Raw genomic sequence first — 25,292 nt, 5'->3', positions numbered from 1 at the left:
TGGCTGAGTAACATTCCACATCTTTTTTATCCATTCATCTGTCAATGGACATTTAGGTTGTTTCCATGTCTTGGCTATCATGAATAGTGCTGTTAAGAACATAGGAGGGCGTGTAGCTTTTTGAATTATAGTGGCAGCCTCTTTTAAATAGTCTGTAAGCCGATCCTTCAGAAAATGGGTAGTCATTCAGCAGAATTTATGTGAAACAACAAAACCTTACATATATCAACAAGGATAAATCTGAAAAACAAAAAGATGAGCAGAAATTTCAAGTTCCAAGTGAGTGCTTGTCAGGATGGCATCCCATGATGGATAATGACATATGTATAAAATTAAAACTTATAAATGTATAAGATCATACATTTGCTATGGGTACACAGAAAATAAAAGTGTGAAACATACATGGGGATGATAAATACCAACTTCAGGTTAGTGGCTTTCTTGGAAGGAAGGGGGGTTATTTCACCAGAAGATATTTGGGGGGCTTCAATTGTCTTTATAAAGTTTTATTTGTTAGGCAGGTACACAGTTTTTATTGTATTCTCTGAAATTCTTGTATGACTAAAATACTTACAATAAAGGAAAAACCCTGCATATGGCTTTACTTGTGTGTTCATTCATTTAACCTGTCACCCATCAGTCTTTTCAGCTACCCATTCATTTATTATTCTTTTCTGTCAAAATAATTTTATTTAAACAATCTCAGAAGTTGATCACGGCTTAAACCAAGTTGGGAGAAAGGAGTATAATTATAATTGAAGGACAGATTTAAGGGAGATTTGAGGGTGAAGTTGCCAAGACTAAACAACTGGATGAATGTATATGTGTGCGTGTGGGGGAATGTATTCATTCCCCAGGAATCAAGGGTAATGTATTGAGGTTTCTAGGTTGGTATCAGCCCACTGCCATGCCAGTGGGACCAAGGAGAAGGAGTGATATTGGAACCGAGGGGAATAGGGTATCTAATTTTGTCTCAATCCATGTCACACTTTTTCCCCATAAACCTGATAGATAATCTTAAAAACTTTAATTCGGTAATTATTTATTAAATATTTGCCATATACAAGGCACAGTAAATATAAAGAGATCCCTTAAATGTATGCATAAATACTCTTTTTCATGAATATGTTTCTTTAAAGTTTATACCATTCATTTTTAAGCATCGTGTACAGTTACTGCTCCGGTAAATTAAATTGGGTAAGCAATTTCAACTGAATCCAGTTGAACGGCAGTAGGCAGCCTTCATTAAGTTATTGGGTAACTATTTGAAAAAGAGGGAGAATCCATTAAAAACTTCAGACTGTGCAAACTCATTTAAGTTTGCAAATTCAGAAGGGAAGTTAAAGGTGGTTATCTTGAAAACATCCCCCAAATGTGTAGTGTATTAACTGAATAACAGCCGGGCAAGGCTAACTTTCGACGTTCTTTCTTGAAAGTTATTTAGTTCTTACAACAGTAAATGTACAACTATATGGATAATTTCAGCAACACTTTGAGTGAAAATCGATATATTTATAAAACTAGAACCATTGGTCTGTTATCTCTGTCTTCATCTTTTTCATAGCTTCTCTTGCCTGTTGATTTATTTTCAGAAAAGGGAAGTGGTCTCAGGGACTAATGGGTTACAGAGAGGCCAGTTACTGTGTGGGTTTACAACTCCAGAACATTTCAACCAAGTCCTTCTTTTCCTTTTCCTAGGCCTCACCCATGTCCTCTGTTCAAAGTTCTATATTTTAGTCCTGTTCCCAGTAGAAACATGGGTTTCCAATCTTAAATCCCCTTATGGTCTCACTATTCCTCCTCCATAGATATCTTTCCAAGACTACGTAATAGGCAAAGGCTAGGAAGATGATTTTGTGTTCCAGTGCTGTGTGATCAGCGGGGTTCCTTGGGAGCCTCAAGGGCATTAGATTAGAGTAAGACCTTCATAATCTTACCTTTGCTCTACTCCATCCCAATATACATCTACATATATATTCATGTTAATTTTGCTTATTTCCTCCAATGTTAGAGAAGTAAGCCAACGAGCACGGTAAAGTAACAATAAAGGCATAATTCCCTAGAGACTTGGAAAAGCCATCATTCGTTGCCTCATTATGGCTGCTAGTCAGCCCCTTTGATGTAAAGCATCTGCCCTCTTCAAGGAAATGAGAAAGGTCTGGTTTTCCTTTCTAGTCTGTGAGGAGCCACAAGCCCCATGTTACTGGGTTGCAAGCTGCTTGCCTGCCTTTGTTAACATGCTGAAAATTTCATCGGCTGTCTTTAATAAAAGAGGATGTGTGTGAGGGAAGACATCAGCAGATGTGGTTGAGTTTCTGTTCCCCAGTCCATGAGTCATAGCTGGCAGAGAGCAATGACACTACTATGTAATCAGACAGCCGGTCAGTCACCTGGACTTCTTGCATTTCAGTTACATAGTGAGGCAGTCTTTAAATCTGTGTAGAAACCCTTACATGCTCTTCTTTGGTTATGAAAAAGCTTTTCATTCCCTCTCCTTCTGTCTAACAATATTTAGTCATTTATGGCTTCTGTTAATAAAGTTTCATTTGAACATTTATTACCTTAAATAATTACATGGCCAAGAGAAGAATTCTACTTTATGGAAGGATAGACATGTGATCTGATACACTTTTGCTCTATAGGAACTTTATCTTCTTATAGGAAACTTCATCTCAAAAACCCTAAAAGGACGTAATCTAGGATCTGGAAATAACCTCTAGAACCATGCTTCTCCAATTTTAATAAGCATACAAAGCATTGGGAGACCTTGTTGAAATTCAGATTCTGAGTCTGTAGGTGGCAACTGAAATTCTGCATTTCTGTCAAGCTGTCAAGGTGATGCCAATGCTACTCCTTGCAATTTTTGTAACAAGGCTAGAAGACCTGAAGGCATTCGGTCCAATGGACATCCACTAAGCTACCCTGGTCATTGCTGTGGAGGAGAGACGTGACAGGCTTCAAAGATAAAGAAGCCCTTGTCTTTGAAGAGAGAAAATAACCCTATAAGAAGAAAGTCTTTTATATCTAGTTTTATTCATAAATGTTTAACAAACACATGAAATTTTTTATCAAAATAATGGTTGATACTATCAAAGCCGTTACCTAAGGCAGTGATACTCTTATGTCACATTTGAGCACACCAGTATGTAAATTTCATCCATTTCTATTTATTCAAATAAGAAGCTATAGTGATGCTTTAAGCATTACATAATGTATGTCCATAGGCTTTTAAAATTTAAAAAAAAAACTTTTTTTTACTCTATTAAAATAGACATATCTAAACCAAAATGTTTCATCTGAATGTAGAAATCTATAGCTGCTTAAAAATATTGAATGATGCTCTTAAATATGCACATTTTTAGTTTATTTGGATTTTGACTCTTTAGGGGACACAGTTAATGAGTATATGTGAGCTCTCAAGAGATCGGTTATCCCACATTAACTTCATAATGTCAATTTTTTATTATTTTTGTTTAATGAGTAACACTAATGTGGATAATGCAAAATTAGAATCATTCCAAACACCATTATAATTAGCATTCCGAACTCATTTTGATAACAGATATAGCTTCCTAATTGTGTTTTCTTCGAATAATATTAACTTTTTTTTATCACTTGATAGCAGAAAGGTGACTTCAAAGTAGTCTAAGGAGAGATGGACCCCAGGCTGCAATTTAGTAGCAATAGTAAAGCCTATTTATGTGGCTTGGTATGTACTTCACCACCTGTTTTCACAGTTATCTTTTCCAGGTTTAACCTAAGAAAGGCTACAAACCTAGTATAGGCAGAGCCAGTTCACACATCCTCAGCATTTGGACTCAGTGGTCATTCAGGCATATTGACAAGAAGATCCTACTTTGTGTGTTTGAGATGATGAGGAGACAGAAAAGGAGAGGGAGAAGACAATAATTTTGTATCCTCGTGTAATCTCAACCCTGTGAAGCAAGTACTGTTCTCATCCCGTTTCCAGAAGAAACTGTGGTCTCAGTGCTTCCTAGGTGCACATGTCACTGGAGCAGAACTGGCACTGGAACCTGTGATTCTGTAACCTCTTGAGTGTTTTTAATAATCCCCTTGAGTTGCAATTATGGTTAGGTACAGACTCTGATAATAAAGTGGTTCAAGAAATAACCACTACCCCACAGAGCCATCTGGTTTCTCTCAGCCCCATCACTGGGCCTTTTCTATTTCTGGTTAGTAGGGAATGGTCTCCAGCCGTGGTTCTCCCTCCCCATTTCCTCTCTTCCCGCTCAGGATAGCAGGAAGTCTGAACATTTTATCTACTTAGCATCTCCAGTAAGTCAGGCTGTGAACACACTTCGCCTTCAATTTAGTAGCTGTTTATTGACAGTCATGCTAAGCTCTGGGAGTGGACGTAATTCAGAAATGTGTCCCAGCATCGAGAAACTCAGTATAACAATGGGTGGTATGATAACAAAGTTCTTTTAGGAAGACAGAGTAGGTGGTGTTATTTTAAGTTTCCAATGTGGAGGTATTCACTGCTCATGTAATTTAGAGCTATGTTTATTTGGATTGGTGTTTAAAATTAGAAGTTGACCATCTGTATTTTTCTTGATAAGTATGGAGTCATCCTAACCAAAAGGTTTTCGAAGGTCAGGAATAGCTTATATTTGCAACATTGTTCTTGGAAAAGAAAAAAGGATACAGAAGAGTTGGAAAATAATACCCAGCAGTTGAAGACTTAAGACAACTTTGGTATACATCCAAAGAGACATGTTATGCAGCCATTGAAATAAAAATTATAAAGTATGTATAACAACATAAAAATCATAAACATGCATGTGCTAGACCTCAAGCAAAATGAGACAAGAAAAAGTGAACTTGGCATTTGTAGAGTGTTTATTATGTGCATGTATCAATACTGTGCTACATTTATTTTCTCATTTTATCTTTCTAACAACATGCAAAAGAGTTGATGTTTATTCAGTATTTCATAAATGAAAGAATTGGGACACAGATATGTTAGGGGACCTCACCAAGGTCACAGCTGGTGATTGAGCAAGAACTCAAATCCAGGGCTTCCCTGGTGGCGCAGTGGTTTAGAGTCCGCCTGCCGATGCAGGGGACACAGGTTCGTGCCCCGGTCCGGGAGGATCCCACATGCCACAGAGCGGCTGGGCCCGTGAGCCATGGCCGCTGAGCCTGAGCGTCTGGAGCCTGTGCTCCGCAACGGGAGAGGCCACAACAGTGAGAGGCCCGCATACTGGCAAAAAAAAAAAAAAAGAACTCAAATCCAGTACTCTTCAAATCCAAATCTGATCATCTTTTCCCAGCTGATTTACTCTGAGCTATTCAACCCTCCCCCCAGCATTGTTTCTGATTCAGAAATGTATTTACAGTAAAGAGTGGAGTCATATGAATTCAGCTGAAAAAAATGCTTGCATTGTGAAAACACTAAACCATAAAAATAATTGTGAATTATTTTAGGCTGTATCATAGTTGCCAAGGCAATTAATAGTTGACACCATCTGTAAAATGAAAATATAATCTTAGCATAAACAATTTTAGTTTGATGTTTGAAATATGCATTTATGTAACTGTCAAGGTATCAGCTGCCCTTTGTTAGCCAGAAAGTTCCAGGGACAAGGCAAGAACAGAACAGCCCTTATTCGTAGATGACAAGCAAAGTGTTTTTTCCTTTGGGAAGGCCTTGTTGTTGTTAACTAATGTTTGAGAATTTGGGTATGGAAACCCTTGTATTAAACTAGTGCTACATACTATATTGCTATATTGATTGTAAGCATCGACCATTAGAAGTTTAAAAGCTGTTTGGCTTAAAAATTAGAACTTTATCTCGTTAAACTACATGAGTTAAATTTGGAAAGAATTTTAGTGGTTGCATTTGAATTTTTTTCAGGGTTTTCACCCTGAAAACATCAGTAAAATTTTACAGTATATTTTACTTATTTAAATATGTTTGCAGAAATGGCCTAGAATATTGCTAAGGAGAAAAAGCAAAGAATGGGTAGACATAGATTTGTCAACTTTTCCCACTTAATTTTTTATTTCTTGGCATTGAGTTGAAAAAAAGTTCAATTCTTTCCATCTAAAATTGTATCCTGTTCAACTTTTTTCTCAAGAAAGTACAGTGTGACTAGGTTACTAGGTCTCCATAGGTAACCTATACTTTCTCATTAAAGAAAAAGCTATTTCCCTAACTGCCTTCCCTCTTTAAAGCACAAAGTACACAGCAGCTGTTTGAAAACCATTTTTTCCCTTCCTGTTTTATCTATTTGTATAAATTGCTACATTGCTTCCATAAAATGCCTCCAGACATAAGGGAGTCATTTGCATAAATGGATGAAGATTTTTGTCTTCCATGAAGGAAAGCTTGCCATGGCCTCTTAATCGTTTTCCTTCCTCTCTCTGGTTCCAGTATCCGGCTGCTCTGATGAACTTGGGAGCCATCCTACACCTCAATGGGCGACTCCAGAAGGCCGAGGCCAACTACCTGCGGGCGCTGCGGCTCAAGCCGGACGACATCATCACGCAGTCCAATCTCCGCAAACTCTGGAACATCATGGAAAAGCAAGGCTTGAAGACCTCCAAGACTTGACACAGGAGGGCCGTACCTCATCCTCCTCCATATTTGAAAGCTGGCTTCATGAACGAACAGAATTTCCCAGCAGTGCTATGACAAGAGTTAGTTTGGACTTCAAGACCGGGGGGCAGAGGTCACTGAGGTCACTGCCACTTCTGGGAGTATCCACTTTGCTGTGGGCACAGCCATTAACACCAAAAAGAGGAACATTGGAAACCTCCTGCAGGATATAATTGTTACCTGTAGAACCGTAAACCAGAGCACTTAAAACAGGATCTTTTGGCATTCTTAAAGGGGGGAGGGGAGTCTACGTTTCAAATTTTGTTCAATTTTGAAAGCTAACTTGGAAATTATACTGTTCCTTAAACACTGTGAGAGGAAGTCAGAATTTCTGTTCAGCCACGGTAAACTATTACGGTCAAGTGTTCACACGCAGTGATTCAAGTGTCGTGTGAATCCAGGTGAGCTGGCCGGTTGTCCTGACGCTGCTGTCTTCCCTCTTTGGGACAGCCTGCATATCAGTGTCTAAAACTTAGAAAACTTTTTTTTTCTTTTTTTTAATACTGTGTCAGGATCTGTCAGAGTCTACATTTGTTTCCTGACTAGTGCACGTAACGTTTTATGATTTAGATGTCACCATCATTTGGGCATCCTTTGCTTTTCATGTTCTGAAAAGGGTATACAGAACAGAGCAAACCATGCTTCTCACTGGTGTTGTAGAAGGGACTGGGGAGGCCTTATGTGTTCCAGGCAGGCATATTTTACTTTGACGTCACTGACGTTTTCCCAAAACCACCTAGGAGGATTCATTGTATTAATTCTTAGGCTTTTGAAATTGCCTTTTAAAATGGCTATTCCCGGTTAACGCTCATGCTAAGGCAGTAAATCAAAAGGAAGCTTAACAAATGGTCGAGTTCCAATAACTAACCAGCAGCTATTAGACAAAAGGGAAGATGCTTTGTGCCTTCCAGATGTTGCTGGGTTAAAAATCAAGTCTGTGCGAGGGTGTATAATGATGGCTGCCAACGATTTTATATTCTGGAAAGAGTTGGTATGAAATGCTAATCACTTTCTAATAGGTACCTAAACAGCAGTGCTGATAAGTTTTTGAGGAATTATTTTTAATCATACTTTGTTCTTCCCAAAAGACATAAAAAATGACTTATTTTAAGCTGCAGTAGACTATAGCATTAGCCCACGTGTTTCTAGGTCTCCTGCCAAGTGCTTTTCACAGTTGAAAACTATGTTTCACTAGCAAATTTGGCATTTTATTTCATTACCTATTAGTAACCACTTCAGTGATAATTTCACAAGTAAAAGACTATAAGGAAAGTAGAGAGAAACATTTACTGAACATTTTTTTGACTTGCAGTCAAACTTTGCTACTAAAAATTAACTTTGTAAAAACAACGATCCACTCTCAACTTCTTCCTAGAGAAAGTAGCTATACAATACCCAACATATTTATTTATTTATTATTCTACCATAGCAAAATAACAAAACTTGATTCATTAAACCAGTTCTTTGCAACTTAAAATTAGCTTTTTTTCTTGTCCTTTCACATTCAGTGTATATATGGTCAGCGTCCCCATTTAAGGAAAGCTGGACATGCAAATAGATCATATTATGTTTTCTTCATATTTTATATGTTTTGCTGCATATCTGAATAAGGTGGGATAAAGAATTAAAGTAGTGTTCCTATGGCATTAGTGTTTTGGTGAGAAGGGCAACATAGTGAGAGAGATTTGTTGATGGCATTAAAAGAAGGCCCTCCTGATATGTATATTATTTGGTAAACATTTCATTGAAGGGCCAAAAGTTAAATTATAATTAAGTCACTGTGTTTTCAGAATGATATTTAATGTTTAACAACAACAAACATGTCAAACCAAAAGTGTGGGTTGAAGTATATTTTTCATCTTCTAGTGCATTGGCAGTTGCAAAAAAAAAATAAAGGCAAAAAGGAATTTAATATAAGGATATAGAGGTGAATTCAGTGTCTAGCATTTTTATTTATTTAAATAGTTATTGACCTATGATGACTTCCTAGTCTTAAATTTTGTGTCTTTTTATTGTTATTGTTCTTCTTTTCACACACTTGGTTCTTGGTAGGTTCGCTGATGGCACAGCAGAGGCACTTCATGTTGACCCAATTCCCAAGTAGCGTTAATAATTGGGCCTGTGTCATAGAATGCATGGATCATTAACAACTAAATGTCCCTGACACCTTTCACTTACAGGGCTGGGCTTAGTAACTGACCAACTTGGGGGGAGTGTTGAGGGGGTCTATAGAACATGGTCAAAAAATGTCTCCGCTCAGGGATTTATGGTGGATTATTGCAGACAGTGCTAAAAATATAGAGCACAAGTTTACTAAATTAAAATTTTATTTTTTGAGAAACTGTTGTTTGTATAAATTATCAAGATTTGTAGGCTTTCCTTTTGTAGAAATAATTGTTTTATGTGCCAGAGAATTTCGATTTTGTTTTCAACAATAAAGCATTGATAACAAATACGTTTATAAGCCTTTTTAAAATCGTCTACAGCAACAACACTTATACTGTCTTGGATTTTAACAGACCGATGAGAAAGCTGGAAATCTCCAGAAACTTTTCCCAAACACCATTTTAGATATTAACTTCGTAGATTCCTTTAGGTTTTTTTTAATGACCTCATCAAGTTGTCTCACATATTTGGAACTTTCTCATTTGATCCACGATTTACTGGCTAAACAAAAGCTCTTCACTCCACTCTTCGGAAGTAGACAATGAACTAACACAATAACATCAGAGAGCAGTTGTAAGAAGTTGGGGGAAATGTTTTGGAAAACTTACGAGGAAAAGCTTCACAGAAATTTCAAGTGAATAAGAAGCTTCAAATTCCAGCAGTACCCCAGGGGGCAAAATACATCTCATATCTCTATGGAATAACAACATCAAGAGGTCAATATGTGGTGAAGTGGCAGAGGGAATGAAAGCCAATTCAAAGTCTCCTCTGATTGCATTCTGCAGGAAGACCACCCAAAATCACACTGGAAGAAGGTCAAAATCCTGGTACGCGCCTTTCTCTACTACAAAACTAAATATAACAGAGTTACCCTGGTTGCATTGCCATTTCAGCTTGTGGCAGTTCCAATGCTTAAGCCAAGTTTTCTCGCAATACCCCTTCATTAAACTGAGTTGAGTGTTAAATAGTAGGAAGCAAATTCTATAGTATTGGAAAGAATATTTAAGTGAAAAATCATATTCCAAAGGTACATAGAAATGAACTGGAATGATTACAATTCTTAAATTATCCACAGAAACCCAGTTTTTCCCTGGTAAGAGAATAACCAAGGCTTAGATGCATTTCCTTTCTTTGTACTGTAAATGTATACTATGTGAAAACTGTCATCACTTTCATTTCTGAAAACATCAAATGAAAAGTCATTGGATCCCCAAATCTCAACTTTTTAGAAAGTGATTTTCAAAAATATCATGTTGATCATGAGCAAATAGTAGAGGTAATTTTCATTTATGGTCTATTTTTTTTTTTTTCATTTATGGTCTATTTTATGTTCTTCTACTCGACAGAGTGCCAGGCTAGAAAAACAATGTGAGAAAAGAAAGACATGGCCCCTGCCTTCACTGGTTTCAGAGCGTAGTGCCTCAATCCAAGTTAAAACTCTACCCTGGTTTTAGAATAGGATCGATTATGCAATTATTTCATATACTAAGATGACTTAATATCTGACATTTCTGTAGCCTGTTGTATAACTGCCACTAAGTAGTTTTGGGAACTTGGTTAAATCACTTACCTTGGGGGCCTTATACTCCTCAGGTGGAAAGTAAATGGCTTTAGTTACGTGTTCACTGAAGTCTTGTTTGGCTCTCACAGTCTAAATTGTTCAGATGTTTTTCATGCCTTACGTGTCTTAGTCTGTTTGTTTGGACAGCTATAACAAAACACCACAAGCTGGGTAGTTTATAAATAACAGAAATTTGTTTCTTACAGTTCTGAAGGCTGGAAGTCTAAGATTAGGGTGCCAGCATAGTCGAGTGAGGGCCCCCTTCCGGGTAGCAGACTTCCTGTGCCCCCTCACATGATGGAAAGGGTGAGGAGAGTTCTCTGGAGCCTCTCTTATAAGGGCATTAGTTCCATTCATGAGGGCTCTGCCCTCGTGACCTAATCACCTCCTAATACCATCCCCTATGGGTGTTAGGTATTCAACATATGAGTTTTGGTGCAATGTAAATATCCAGACCATAGCAACCGTCTTTCATCTTCATGATCAATCTGTAGTAAGAGAGGTAGAGAAGGTGATTTGTGGGAGATGGAATAGCTAGAGAAATACCAAAGGGGGCGGAGAAACCACCTCCGGACTCAGGTTCCCTGCCTGAGTGCTCTCATGACACAGGACATGTGAGCATAAGGCAGCATGGGGACAGGCTTGCTGCTTGCTAGCTTTGGGACACGGACAGGTTATTTCATACCTCTGAGCCCTGGTTTCCTTATCTGTGGAGCTGGAACATAACCTCACACATCCACAGGGTGTTTGGCATAAAATAAAATCCTTATAGCTAAATTTTATCCTATAATCAAGGAATTAGGCAATATATAATTTTGTTATTATATAAAAATTTTAACAAGATAATCGAATTCTCTGTCAGTTTTTACCTTGTCTACTGTATTTTATGTTCTACTCAACAACAACTTAAGCTTTCCTTATAACTGACTCCTGAATGTGCTGTACCCATGTCTCTCAGCAGAATAGAGTCGTGCTTTCCTCCAGGATCAGAACTAGAGAATCGGGGTCTTCTAAATATGGCCATTTTTACCAGAACAGTGTTTGAAGTAGGGAATTTGGCCCTGCTTGGGATATTAACACTTTTCTATAGCTCACCAATAAAACAAAACTATGTCATCTTTTCTGTACACAGAAAATCTGATGATATCAGCAACCCTTATTATAACTACTACAAATTAATGATTGTTATTAATTATACATTAGCCACAATGTGTCTCTATTTGACCTTCAAGCTCTACATTTTTGAGAAAGCCAAGGTAGAGAGAGAAAGGATGGGCACATGGGAAATGGACAGTTAATTGCCATTAGAAATAATTAAGTTTTTGTTGTAGAAGAGGAGAATTTGATTGGAACAGTTCGAGACTGTGTCCTTTTTGCTTGCTTCATAACCTGCCAAGATTGAGCCACTGTATTATACGGGGGAAAACATTTAACAAAGAAGAGAATGGATAGAACAACCACAGGAGAGGTTGGAAAAATGTTCAACCAATTTGAAGTTTAGACTAGAACTGTCCATCTATTCTGTTTTGAAATATATTTAATTTCTCTCCTACCTCCTTTGGATTTAACAGGAATATCCCTCATTCAAGACAAAGCTATCAGCCATTCTCAAGTCAGATGGAGAGAATAGAGTTCTATATTTCAGTAATAGCTCAAGACTCCTAGAAGCACTTTTTCTAATAATTTTCTATCATGTATCTTTCTTTTCCATCCCAGAAGACTCAAAATAACTCCTCTGAGAACTTTCTCTTGGCAACATCATTGAGCAGCTAGAGACTATAATGAAAGTTTAAAAAATATTGAGAGAGAAATCAAGCAAGTAGTTTCTTTCCAAAAATACTAAAAATGTCATAAAAGAATTAAAATGCCTTTTTTTTTTCAGCTGGACACTCCTCTAGTATTGTGTAAAAGATCATTGTTACCAGAGAATCAGAATTGTTGTGGGAGGAGAGGGGTGAGTTTGTGTGTGAGGAATAGAAACAAGTGATTACCTTTGATTTTTTTTAATTAATTAATTAATTTATTTATTTATTTATTTTTGGCTGCGTTGGGTCTTCGTTGTGGTGCACGGGCTTCTCATTGCGGTGGATTCTCTTGCTGCGGAGCACGGGCTCTAGGCACACAGGCTTCAGTAGTTGTGGTGCACAGGCTTCAGTAGTTGTGGCTCATGGGCTCTAGAGCGCAGGGTCAGTAGTTGTGGCGCACGGGCTTAGTTGCTCCACGGCATGTGGGATCTTCCCAGACTAGGGATCGATCCCCTGTCCCCTGCATTGGCAGGTGGATTCTTAACCACTGTGCCGCCAGGGAAGTCGCTACCTTTGATTTTAATGTAGGCCCTTTTCTAATCTCATTTAGCAAGTAATGGCCATATTGACTCTGGCAATAATTAGCTTTTTAATTCTGCAGACATCAATTTATTAAATTACATAAAGCCAATTAATAATCTCAATATGTTTTCATTTTTACTTCTTTTTGTGTTATTTTAAAAATGTTGTTATGCTTAATGTCTGGATATTTTATGTTTCCTTTGCAATAGACTATTATTCTGTAAATGTTCCTTTGCCTATACTTTGTGTTGATGGCTATTTGGGAAATTTCACTGGAATTATGATATTTTAAAGTATCTTTTTAGAAATCTGTCCTATACCACCAAGTATTTAGCTGTTACTATGTAGTATTCTATTAAATTTCAAGTGAATAGTTTTGCATTAAATGATATAGAAGGGTACATCAATATTAGGTTTTATTATATCCCATTGGGTCTATTCTCCCAATTCCCTACTGATGATATTAATAAAATGTGACTATACTGGCAAAGCATATCTCTCTATATTGTGAGTCAAGGAACTTTATCAGTTAATTTTTTGTCACTTCTGTTTATAGAACTAATTTTTGCTTGGACTTGTATTCATTCCAAAATTTTGCTCTGTGAATGACGCTAAAGATAAGTTAGTCTGCTACTATTTCTCAAGTGGCCACAAAGTGATATTCATGGAAATCATAACAGCAATATGAACCCACATGCCGCAGAGCAACTAAGCCCACGTGCCGCAACTACTGAGCCTGTGCTCTACAGCTCGTGAGCCACAACTACTGAGCCCTCATGCCACAACTACTGAAGCCCGCACACCTAGAGCCCATGCTCCGCAACAAGAGAAGCCACCGCAATGAGAAGCCCACCCACTGCAATGAAGAGTAGCCCCCGCTTGCCGCAACTAGAGAAAGCCCGCACGCAGCAACAAAGACCCAATGCAGCCAAAAATAAATAAACAAATAAAACAAAATTTTTTTAAAATTCTAATATTCTCTCCTGCCCACTAGCAGGAGAGAATATTAGGTTTGACCTCTGCACTTTGAAATGAAGAAGCTGTAGTTTATAGCAGTCAAATGACATAGCTTAGCTTACACATTCACAGGGATCAAACGTAGCAGGTAAAGTGTCGAGTCCTAGCTATAGGTTACATCCTACATGGCTCAATGCCAACCATCTGGAGTTTGTGAAACATCTCTTCTTTGGAGGAGAGGGTAGACACAAAGCTCAGCAGCAAAGGTTTGCTCGTGGATTATTTATGGATTGCATACGTGGAAGACATTACTACCTGAAACTCCTAATCACTAAACTCAGTGTGGGTCCCTGATTTAAGACATGAACTCTTCATTTTAAGATAAATTTATGAACCATGCCTAACAAAACACAGCTGGTCTAAGTAAAAGTGGTACAGAGAAGCATTAGGGTCGATTAAACCATTTCCAAAGATCCATTCCTGTCATCTGATGACACTGCTTGGTTATTTCTTCTGACCTGGCCATGACGGATCAGTGATCCAAAGTTCATTAGCGATTTCAACAGGCACAATGTGCAAGATTTCAGTAGACATAACCAAATTGGATGTGATCCTTCATGATGAAATTGGTTAGCATTTTTTTTAAATTTATTTATTTAATTTATTTTTATTTTTGGCTGCATTGGGTCTTTCTTGCTGCATGCGGGCTTATCTCTAGTTGTGGCGAGCGGGGGCTACTCTTCATTGCAGTGCGCGGGCTTCTCATTGTGTGGCTTGTTGCAGAGCACGGGCTCTAGGCGTGTGGGCTTCAGTAGTTGTGGCACTCGGGCTCCGTAGTTGTGGCTCGCAGACTCAGTAGTTGTGGCACACGGGCTTAGTTGCTCCGCGGCATGTGGGATCTTCCCAGACCAGGGCTCGAACCCGTGTCCCCTGCATTGGCAGGAGGATTCTTAACCACTGCACCACCAGGGAAGCCCCTGACTAGTGTTTTATCCTTTATTTTACTTGAGGCTCTTCTATTTGGAGTGCACTAGCTAGATGAAAGCTTTTTATAGGCCAGAGAATAATTGTAAAATATGAATAACATGCCATTTCCCTGTTGCAGTATAACAGTAAATGCATTTGCTACAAGTCTTTATGATCATTGACTGATCTGTGTGACTCCCTTTCGCCAACCTTGTCCACCTTCTCTCTGTTACACACACACACACACACACGTGCTTGCACACACGTCCATGTACACACACACACACACAGTCTCACTCTCACTCACTCACTGTGTGGCTGGAAAGTCTACAACTAAACTTGAGTTCAAACATAAGTGTCTGTTCATTTGATCCTCCAGGAGAGGAAGTCATGAGGATTGAGACATACTTTGAAATGTTTTGATTAGCGGAGGAAATAAAGTGAGATCAAAGCTTTTGTCCTTCAGTGAGCAATTTAAATCCAGACAAGCAAGAGTCCAAAGGAGATGAGGGCAGGCACTTCTTAAGCTACTGTTGTAAACACCTTGGCATATCTCTTCACACTCTCCTCTGTGCCTGTCAACAACCAAGCTGAATCACTCCTCTATCTAGGGCACTTTCCTGTCCTCATTCTGGAAAAGAAATACCACTCAGATCATGAGAAGACATGGCAAATGTAGATTTGTTGCTCTCCATTTTCAGGATAAGAGAAATTGCCAAAATGACCTTTAAATATCTTAGTTTTAAACGTATTTCATCTTGGAGACATTAACCAAATGATTCAGCAATATGAATTCTCTAATACAGGAAGCAACACACTCAGTAATTCTAAGCACTGCTGAAAATGAGGTGACCACTGGAGCACCCCAATTATATCACCTTTCTCCATTGGCTTTAGCTCCCCGGGTGATGTTATATGCCATACATGGCATTCAACTTGCTCCTTGGAATTGCAGGGCAGTGGGGTCCTTCGCATCGATATAAATCTGAATGAAGAGAGTTAATTATTTCATTTTTTCACTCTCAAGATTGTGTTCTGTTGTAATTATCTTTTTTGCACGCAGAGCATTTTGCAGTTTTCAAAAGGCTTCCTATTATTTTTATACTTAGCTCTTGAAAACAATTTGACAAAGTAGACCAGAGAATCGTAATTACCCTCAAGTCCAAACTCCAGATGAGGATTCAGAAGCTTAGAATGGCCATACGACTCATTCAAGATCACGTTCAGTACAAAAGCAGGTCTTTCTCCTAATTTTATGACTTTAGTCTAAATCCTGGGCAGGCATTGATGGGTATGGACATAATCAATACACCATTATTCCCTTAGTCTCTGAGGATCAGATGTGATTGAGGAGTGTTTCCATCTGAAAAACTTGCACTGAAAACTAGAGACCGATTCCACCTACATCCCTACATGGTGAGAGGGTAGAAAGAGGAGGAGAGGATCAGTCAATTGTGCAACAAGAATACATGGGTCACAAAAATAATTTAGCTTTTTTCCAGTCACTTTGTTCTCTTTCTTTGCTTGTCTGTAGTGTGGGGTTGGCATGAATTGCTTCTAATTAAAGTATACCGGAACATAGGTATATGTATAACTGATTCACTTTGTTATAAAGCAGAAACTAACACACCATTGTAAAGCAATTATACCCCAATAAAGATGTTAAAAAAATAAATAAATAAAGTGTACCAATTGCAGCTTTCTCCTGCAATTCAGGTGTCAGCTGAGCTCAGCCGATGTTTGGCCTCCCCATCTTCTATGGAATGTTTGGTGCAGTTCCCTAGTTCTTGTGAATACCTGCCTCTCACATCCTGAGGCTCTGAGCCTGGGCTTCCACTCTTCTCTCTTGGCTTTTTCTTCTTACTGCTCTGCCATTCAGAGCAGACTCTTTTCTGATTTCCCCTAAAACCATTTGCATTTGTGTATGTGGCCAGCTTTAAAGGTTTTGGTGGCACAGTGGTTTTAATCAAATAACTTAAAACTGAATATGAACATCCTTGTTTTCTGTATTTCTCTAGCCTCTCCCGGCAAGTGGGATTTCTCACTGGTTACCTCTCTCCATGGGTTTCAGTCCCCTCTCAGGGGGTCCTCTCTCCTGTGCTCATCCTAATCTCAAAACTCCCATTACCTGCTTATGCAAAGACCTCCAGACCTGTCCTCCTATAAGGAAAGCTGATTATCCAGGTGTTTTTCGTAAAACAGAGTTTGAAAACTGGCAGCCCGTAGGCTGAATTTAGCCTCCCCACATGTTTTTTAAAGTGTGAACAAATATTTAGGAATCTAGAGTTTTAAAAAAAACAAAAATAAAAACAAACTTGGGTTTCTGGTTTTCCTTGAAATACAAAATATCTGGCAACTGGGACCAGCTGCTGTTCCATTCGGATAGGACTTTACTCGCAGGTGTGTCATGGTCCCCACCCTCCCCACCCCCCCACCCCGCTTCTGCTCAGTCTCTAGAGGCATTTGAGTTCAAAACTCCTGCTCTAATCAAAGTCAGTTCCTCCCTTACCAGGTGACTCTGACATCTGCTGTTAATATATTTTTTTCTCCACTACATGATCTTATAAAAGGGTACTCGAAATGAGAGAAGGGGATGGTGGTGGTGTCATGAATTGGGAGACTGGGATTGACATATATACACTAATATGTATAAAACAGATAACTAGGGCTTCCCTGGTGGCGCAGTGGTTGAGAGTCCGCCTGCCGATGCAGGGGACGCGGGTTTGTGTCCCGGTCCGGGAAAATCCCACATGCCGCGGAGCGGCTGGTTCCGTGAGCCATGGCCGCTGAGCCTGCGCGTCCGGAGCCTGTGCTCCGCAACGGGAGAGGCCACAACAGTGAGAGGCCCGCGTATCGCAAAAGAAAGAAAAAAAAAAAAAGTAGATAACTAATAAGAACCTGCTGTATAACAAATAAGTAAATAAATAAAATTTTTTTAAAAGTGTACTCGAAATGTTCAAAGATGATGATTTACCTAGAATTTTTTAAATATTTGAAAATTTCTTTAGGACTAGGTTCTATCACACCATTTTTTAAAAACTGAGTTGTTTCCACATTTTGGATATTATGATTAGCGCTGCTACGAATGTTTATGTACAAGCTTTCATGTGTTTTCATGTGTTTTCAATTCTTTTGGATAGATACATAGGAGTAAAACTGTAGGGTCATAGGACCATTCTACATTTAGTTTTTTGAGCTGCCAAACTGTCTTCCACAGTGGCTGCCCCACTTTACATTCCCATCAGCAATGAATGAGAGTCTGCGTCTCCATGTCCTCATCGATGCTTGATATGTTCTTTTTTTTTCCATTATAACAGTCCTACTGGGTAGGAAGTGGTATCTCATTGTGGTATTTATTTGCATTTCCCTGATGGCTAACATCATACCTTTTTTTTTTTTTTTTTTCTGTGGTATGTGGGCCTCTCACTGTTGTGACCTCTCCCGTTGCGGAGCACAGGCTCCGGACACGCAGGCTCAGCGGCCATGGCTCACGGGTCCAGCCACTCCGCGGCATGTGGGATCTTCCCGGACCGGGGCACGAACCCGTGTCCCCTGCATCGGCAGGCGGACTCTCAACCACTGCACCAACAGGGAAGCCCCATCATACCATTTAAAATTTTTTTTAATTTTAGTAACAATGAAGTTTGCAAACGAATTGAGGAAATAATTGACAATATTATGGAAACTTTTTCTCTTTTCTCTCAGTTTGCTTTAATGTTATTAACTAATTCAGATAATGCCTGGCTTATAAAACTTAACTCTTTGTTGGTGTTTGACTAATGGACTGTTGCAATTCATCATGCCAGAAAAAGACCCCCTCCTAATGTACCATATTGCCTCAGAACAGTTATTTTTCATATCCCTTATCTTGCAACCTTATCTATTCAGCTATAGTTATCCAAATAGTTTTAAATGCCTCCTACTGCAGAATTTAATTTTGACGGATGGAGACCCAGTCTCAAACCTACAAAGAGTGTGATGCTGAGGGAACCAAAAAAATGAGACAGATGTTTAAGGACAGGCATATTCTGTTTCACCTTTTAACTTTAACTGGAGATAATAAATGAACACCAACAAAAAAGTCCATATGCAAGAATTTTGCTCTTGAATTTGGCATATTCATTGGGGTTTTTTCGGTTAATAACAAGTGGTAACTTTTGAATTCATAAATACCTGATATATCGAATTTGTAAGTTGATTAAAGTTAGTTTACTTCATCACTTTCTATGCAGAAGTCTATGCCAAACCCTATTAAAAGTTTCATCAGTTTAGGAATTTCTTATCTGAAGGGTCTGTTTGCCCTCTGTCTCTCCATAATTGTCTTCAATAGAGTGAACGTGATTAATGGGCTGTTTCATTTTTCAGGATAAAGCTTTTTCCTTTTCCCAGCAATGCTAGCAGATTACTTGATTAATATCAAAAAAGCTCTCATTCACACATAACCTTTGAATAAACAAGTTGTGATACTTTTGGCAACATGTGAAGAGGTATTCCTGTAAGTAGGCTATAAAGGAAATTGCCTTTGTAATTAACTATATAAAGAGGGAGCCGATTTTTTGCTTGTTACACATCTTTTTTTTTTTTCTTCTCTCTTATAAGTGGAGAATGTATAATGAGATTGGGCAAAAGCAGAATGCAGGATATCTTTCTCTATGCTAGGTTTCCATTTGTATTTCCCTCACCACTGGAAGCCAGGAAGAAAACTGTGAAACATTTATAAAACTTAAATAGGGTTTCTAGTTCATAAATTTTAGGGCTCTTTAGCATTCCGTTAAAGTGCAGCAACAGGAAGTAATCAATCCCTTGTTGACTGATAGATATCCCCCCCCCAAAAAAAATTCCTGATATTAATTATTTAAAAATCAGAGTCTGGATAACAGCTGTTTTCATGGAGCAGAGAAAAGGCCTTTATGAATAAGAAAGAATTTTAAATGAAAATGGAGGAAAGTGAAAGGAACTAAAATATATCCTCATCATACAGTAAATACTTTATATGCATCCTATTTCATATAGAAAATTAAAGCTACCCTTTATTGCTGCATTGTTAGTTCCCTATCCAGTAGTCATTTCTCTAATACTTCAACTATTAGAACACCAACTTTGTCATAGATTTTTGCCCAGATCCGGTTGATGGGTTATCATTGGTCCAAGCTAGAGATCAGTAAACTATGGTCTCCTGGGCCAAATCAGTCCCACCATCTGTTTTTATACAGCCTGTGAGCTCAGATTGTTTTGTACATTTTTGAATGGTTGAAAAAAATCAAAAGAATAATATTTCATCATATGTGAGAGTTATGTCAAATTTCCGTGTCCATAAATAAAGTGCTACTGGAATACAGCACTCAGTCATTTATAGATTGTCTGTGGTGGCTAGAATGGCAGGATTGAGTGATTACAGCAGAGACTGTAAGGCTACAAAGCCTAAAATATTTACTATCTGGCCTGTTACAGAAAAAGTTTACCAACCCCTCGTCTAAGCGAATTGTGATAGTACTGTCTCTGGCTTTTCCAGGCTCCAGTCCAGCTGGCAGTGCCCACGTGACAATGAAATGCAAGCAGAGGTCTGCTAGGCGGAATTCTGGAAAGGCTTTGCTTTCTTCAGAAAAGGCTGGCATATTAACTGCCCCTTCAGGTCTTGAATAGGAAAGTGAAATCTGAAGGTGAGAGCAGCCATCTTGCAACCATGGGGTAATGAATATAAAAGGCAAAGCCAGCACCTTAGAGCAAAGGAAAAGACCTGAGTTCCTGATAAAATTGTTAAGCAGCTGAATCAAGGCCAATACCTGCTTATTGCCAGACTTCCTGTTATGTGAGAAAAATCACCCCCACCTGTAAGGCAGTCTTCACTGGGCATTTAGTCACTAGCAGGCAAATGCCTTTCTGACTGACGTGCCCTCTTTCTTTCCTTTAGGTCTAGAACCTATTTGGCCTCAGTTCTAGAAGAGTTGTGGGGGCCAGGAGACCCGTCCTGGCATCCGTTCAATAGGCAGGAAGTAGGTAGCCATCTAATCTTTCCACCGGTAAGGTTGCACCTGAATTTGCTCATCCTAACAAACCCGTGTCCTCTGCAGCATTATCTTGATATTTAGGGAAATGGTTATGAGAACAGTCTATTTCCCTTAGTTACTACAAGTAGCTCACAGCAGAAAGTCGTTTACATTGCTGAGGGTGGTAGCCCCCCTCCCCCTCCCTCCCAGTTAGATATATGTTCCACCCTCTGTCCTCCCATAAGGTTCAGGTTAGAATGTTATTCCACTCATGACACTATATTCTGAGTGTTATGTCAGTTTATTTACTCAGCTCCAAGTGCCTCAAGGGCAGCATCATGTCTTATTCGCTCTGTCACCCTAGCCTCTAGCACAGTGCCTCATACATTATAGGTGATGAAGGGGTGAATGGAAGGAAAGTGGGCAGTACTGTTGTCAGATAAAAGAATGCAATGAGGAATAAAACAAATATATTCTTTAATTTATCAGATATTTATTGAGTCTCTATTATATACCTTTTTCTGGGCAATGGGAATGGACAAATTGAATAAAACCAGCATCATTAGAAAAGCTAACATTTACTGAGTACTTACTAAACTCCAGATACTGTTCTAAGCACTTTATAAGTGTTGGCTTATTTAATTGTAACAAAAATCCTGGTGAAAAACCTGAGGCACAGAAAGGTTAAGTAACTTGCCTCCGATCACACAGTTAAAAGTGATTGAATTAGGACTGGGATTCATGTCCAGTAGGTCTAGTTCCAGGACACTACTTACTTACTTACTTACTACTATACTTTCAAGCTACTTTTCTGATGTATTAGGTGCAGAGAATATAGTGTGAAGGCTACTGCCCTCCATTATGGAATTCCAAAGCAAAATAATATAAGCTACAGTTTGCATGATGGAGATCTAGGTCCAGCCTGCTGGGTTTCAAGTCCTGGCTGCAGCATGAATTTGGCTGGCCAAAATGTTCGTTCACGTTTTTCTGTAAGATGTTACAGAGAAACCCGAACGAACATTTTGGCCAACCCAATATTTGAGTATGTTAATTAACCTCTCTGTGCCTCAGTTTCCTTATTTGTAAATTCGAATCATAATGATATCTAACTCACAGGTTTGTTGTAGGGATTGCATGAATTAATACATATAAAGTACTAAAGACAGTGCCTGGCATTTTTTTAGGTGTAAAACAACGGTTGGATGTCATTACTGTTGCTGTAGTGGGTAGTTTGGTAATTACTACATTGTAATAATACTAACAATAGCTATTGCTATTGTAATACACTCAGGGGACATGTAGTCAGACCATAAATGATCTCACAAGTAATTTTATATAAAGTGATAAGTAGTGATTAAGTGTTGAACAGGTATATTAGAGTTCTCCCAAGAAACAGAACTAGAATGAATAGGATATATTGGCTTCTGGGGAGAATTGGCTCACAAGATTGTGGAAGCTGAGAAGTCCCAAGATCTTCTGGAGACTTAGGGGAGCTGCTAATACCATCAGCTGGAACAATACCGTTCCAGTCCAAGTCCAAGTTCAAGTCCAAGAACCAGGAGTGTGAAAGGTATAAGTTCCAGTCTGAGTCTGGGTCCAAAGGCAGCAGAATAGTTATGTCCCAGCTTGAAGACAGTCAGGCAGAGAAAGCAAATTCTCCCTTACTCAACCTTTTGTTCTATTCAGACACTCAGTAGGTTGGATGAAGTTCACCCACGGGAGGGCACTGTGTTTTACTCAGTCTATAATTCAAATGTTAATCTCGTGCAAAAACACCCTCAGAGACACATCCAGGATAATGTTTGTCCAAATGTCTGAACACCCCATAGCCCAGTCAAGCTGACATGTAAAATTAGCCATCACAAGTTGTACACACACACACACACACACACACACACGCACACACACACACACACAAATATCCATACCAAAATAAGGAGGAAATACTCATGACAGTACAGTCCATGTTTCTGTAACTGGTCACATGGTTGTAGCTGATATTTATGCCTATCTTCTTCTACCACCGATTCTGTATTTTCTTTGCCTTCAGCAAGTACCTCAGCTGGTCGTGATTCTTTACCTGGTGGAGTGACCCAAACCTTTATTCCGGAAGCTTCTGAGCCATTAGTAGTGCTGCCTGGATTAGGTTGTTGAAGTTTTACATTGATCTTAATCACAGAGCATGGTAATAGTAAGAGACGCCCTACAGGGTCTCCTGTATTCTAGACATGCTCTTCCTTACCTCCATTATAGAATAATAGTCCAATTTCCCTTGACAGTCAGGGTCAATCACCCCAGCCAACACCATAATTCCCTTCTTTGCTTGTTGATTCAGAGGCATGAGGAGTATAAAGTGACCAGGTGGCAGTCTTAACTTCCAGTTCAATGGAATTACTGTGTCTCCTGGTAAAAACATTCTTCTCTCTGGATAAGACCTCTAGGCTGGTAGGGCGTAAGGTCAAGAGAACAGGAACCAAAAACTTTGCCAGTGAGTCACTAGGAGTAATGATGTGTAGTGAATTTCCCATTTTTACCCTTTGATTCCTGGGCTCATGAATCCTGGCTATTGGAGAGACAGCACCATATATTGGATGCTGATTCTGAGCATATACAGCCTTCTGGAGAACCTAGCTGCCGTCCTGCAAGGTATTGCCATCTAGCTGTCACTGTAACTCAGTCTTCAAAAGGCCATTTCACCCGTTATCAAAGCAGCTGATTCAGGATGACCAGTGAATTACATGAGCGTGGGCCCATTGCCAATCTTCACTTGCTGTGAATTGAGTTCCTTGATAAGAAGCAATGTAAAACATGGCAGTAGATAAGGCATTCTATAAGTCCACGGGTGGTGGTTTTGCAGAAGCATTTCAGGGAAAGTAAATCCATATCCAAAGTAAGTGTGTATTCCAATAAGAAAAAAATGCTGCCCTTATTATGATGCAAGCCATCCAATATGGTCAACCTGCTACAGGTAGCTGGCTGATCACCCTGAGGAATGGTGCCATGTGGGGGACTCAGGGTTGGTCTTCTGTGGCTGGCAGATTGGGCACTCATCAAGGCCATAGCCAGATTGGCTTTGGTGAGTGGAAGTCCATGTTGCTCACACCATGCATGACTTTTATCCTTGCCACCATGGCCACTTTGTTCATGAGCCCATTAGGTGATGACAGGGGTGGCTGGGGAAAGAGGGTGATTCGTACCCACAGAATAGGTCATCTTCTTCCACTTAATTATCAAAATGTTCCTTTGCTAAGTCACCTTTTGGTGAGCATTCACGTGGGACACAAATATCTTCACATTTTTGCCCACTCAGAGAGGTCTATCCAAATATTTGTCATCAATTGTCCCCAGATTTCCTTGTCATTTCCAGTTTTCCAATCATATTCCTTCCTGACCATCCAGCCAAACCATTGGCCATAGTCCATGAATTGGTATATAACTGCATGTCTGGCTAATTATCTTTCCAAGCCAAGTGAACATCCGGGGACACTGCCTGAAGCCCTGCCCTCAGCGAGGATTTCTCTTCACCACTGTCCTTCAGGGATGTCCCAGCGAGGAACTGTGTTCCTGTAGCGTCCACTTCTAGGAGGTCCCTGCATATTGTGCAGAGCCATCTGTAAATCAGGATTCTCTTCCTCTATCAACTGAATATAGGGAACTCCCCGTGAGGCCATAGATACAGGCTGAGAGAGAAAAGGTGGTGTAGCAGGAGTGGGCACCATGAGCATTTGGGAGGCAAGATAGGTGACACAATACACTTCTACTTCTTTTCCCCTTGAACTGAAGATGATCCCTGGTGCTGTGTGATCAAGTGGTTAGCTATGTCGATTACACCCACATCAAAATTACTGCTCATATAAAGACTTTCATTTTACTTTATGGTCACATTCTTTACCAACCTCCTGGATTTTTAAAAATTGTGCTTTGCATTGTGTTAATGTTTACTATGCTGAGGAGACCATATAATGTTGGAAAGACATGGATAAATTCATCACTGCCTTGGGGAAATATGTCTGATGAACAGGGACAAACAGTCTTGGCTTGAACACATTTCCATTGAGAAGAGAGCAGGATTTTGAGACCTGGGGGCTAGGCCAGGAGAGGAATGGATCCTGAAGGAGAAAGGAGAAGAAGGCTCTATATGCTTCAGCCAAGGCCTGGGAAAGCTGGGAAGACCCAAGCCCGGAGAGTCAGACTTACTCAGCCATCAAGTCCAAGCACTGGAGGTAGAATCAAAAGCCAGCATAGAGAGTCCTAAATTAGCAACTGGATCCAGCCAAGCGGTGGGTGAAAAGGCCTGAGCAAATCAAGGTGGTTCACGCCATTGCTATAAAAATTCCCAAAGTGTTCCTGGTTACTTCTTGTGGACCTCAGCCTGGCTGGACTTCTCCAGGACATGCGGTGTATGAGGTCCATGCAGCACGTGATGCTTTAACATATAGAGGAGAGTGAAGTATAGGGCAGAGAGGAGAAGAAGCATCATTTATATTCAAAACATCACATTTTTTAGAGCCCTAAACTATCTCATTTGCTCATGCATTTTTCACTTCTCTATAGGGCTATTTATACTTCATTCATTCATTCCTTACCTATCCCTTAAGTTATGGAGAAGATTTAAAAGTCCCTATGTAACGAAAAGAAATAATTCAATGGAATTAGAAGTGGAGAATTATGAAAAAGAAAACATGAACACAAATGGAATACTGAGA

At 39.4% G+C, this 25,292-nt stretch overlaps 1 protein-coding gene across 3 annotated transcripts in view; it reads left to right on the top strand.

Annotated features, from left to right (window-relative positions):
* Positions 1-25,292, top strand: part of TMTC2 (transmembrane O-mannosyltransferase targeting cadherins 2) — a 769,790-nt gene that overhangs the window by 382,973 nt on the left and 361,525 nt on the right. The window contains exon 12 of one of the 3 annotated variants that reach the window (XM_024737153.1): positions 6,398-9,036. The exons of the other annotated variants lie outside the window; for them this stretch is intronic. Coding sequence (XP_024592921.1) covers positions 6,398-6,577 — 180 coding nt within the window. The 3' untranslated portion in view covers positions 6,578-9,036. Of the gene's footprint in view, positions 1-6,397; positions 9,037-25,292 lie in introns of those variants that run through there. 3 annotated transcript variants of the gene reach the window in all.

The sequence above is a fragment of the Neophocaena asiaeorientalis genome, unplaced genomic scaffold (genome assembly GCF_003031525.2).
Source record: "Neophocaena asiaeorientalis asiaeorientalis breed wild unplaced genomic scaffold, Neophocaena_asiaeorientalis_V1.1 scaffold134, whole genome shotgun sequence".
NCBI lineage: Eukaryota > Metazoa > Chordata > Mammalia > Artiodactyla > Phocoenidae > Neophocaena > Neophocaena asiaeorientalis.
Note: the sequence above shows the minus strand (reverse complement) of the source record. Positions and strands in the feature narration are given on the sequence as shown.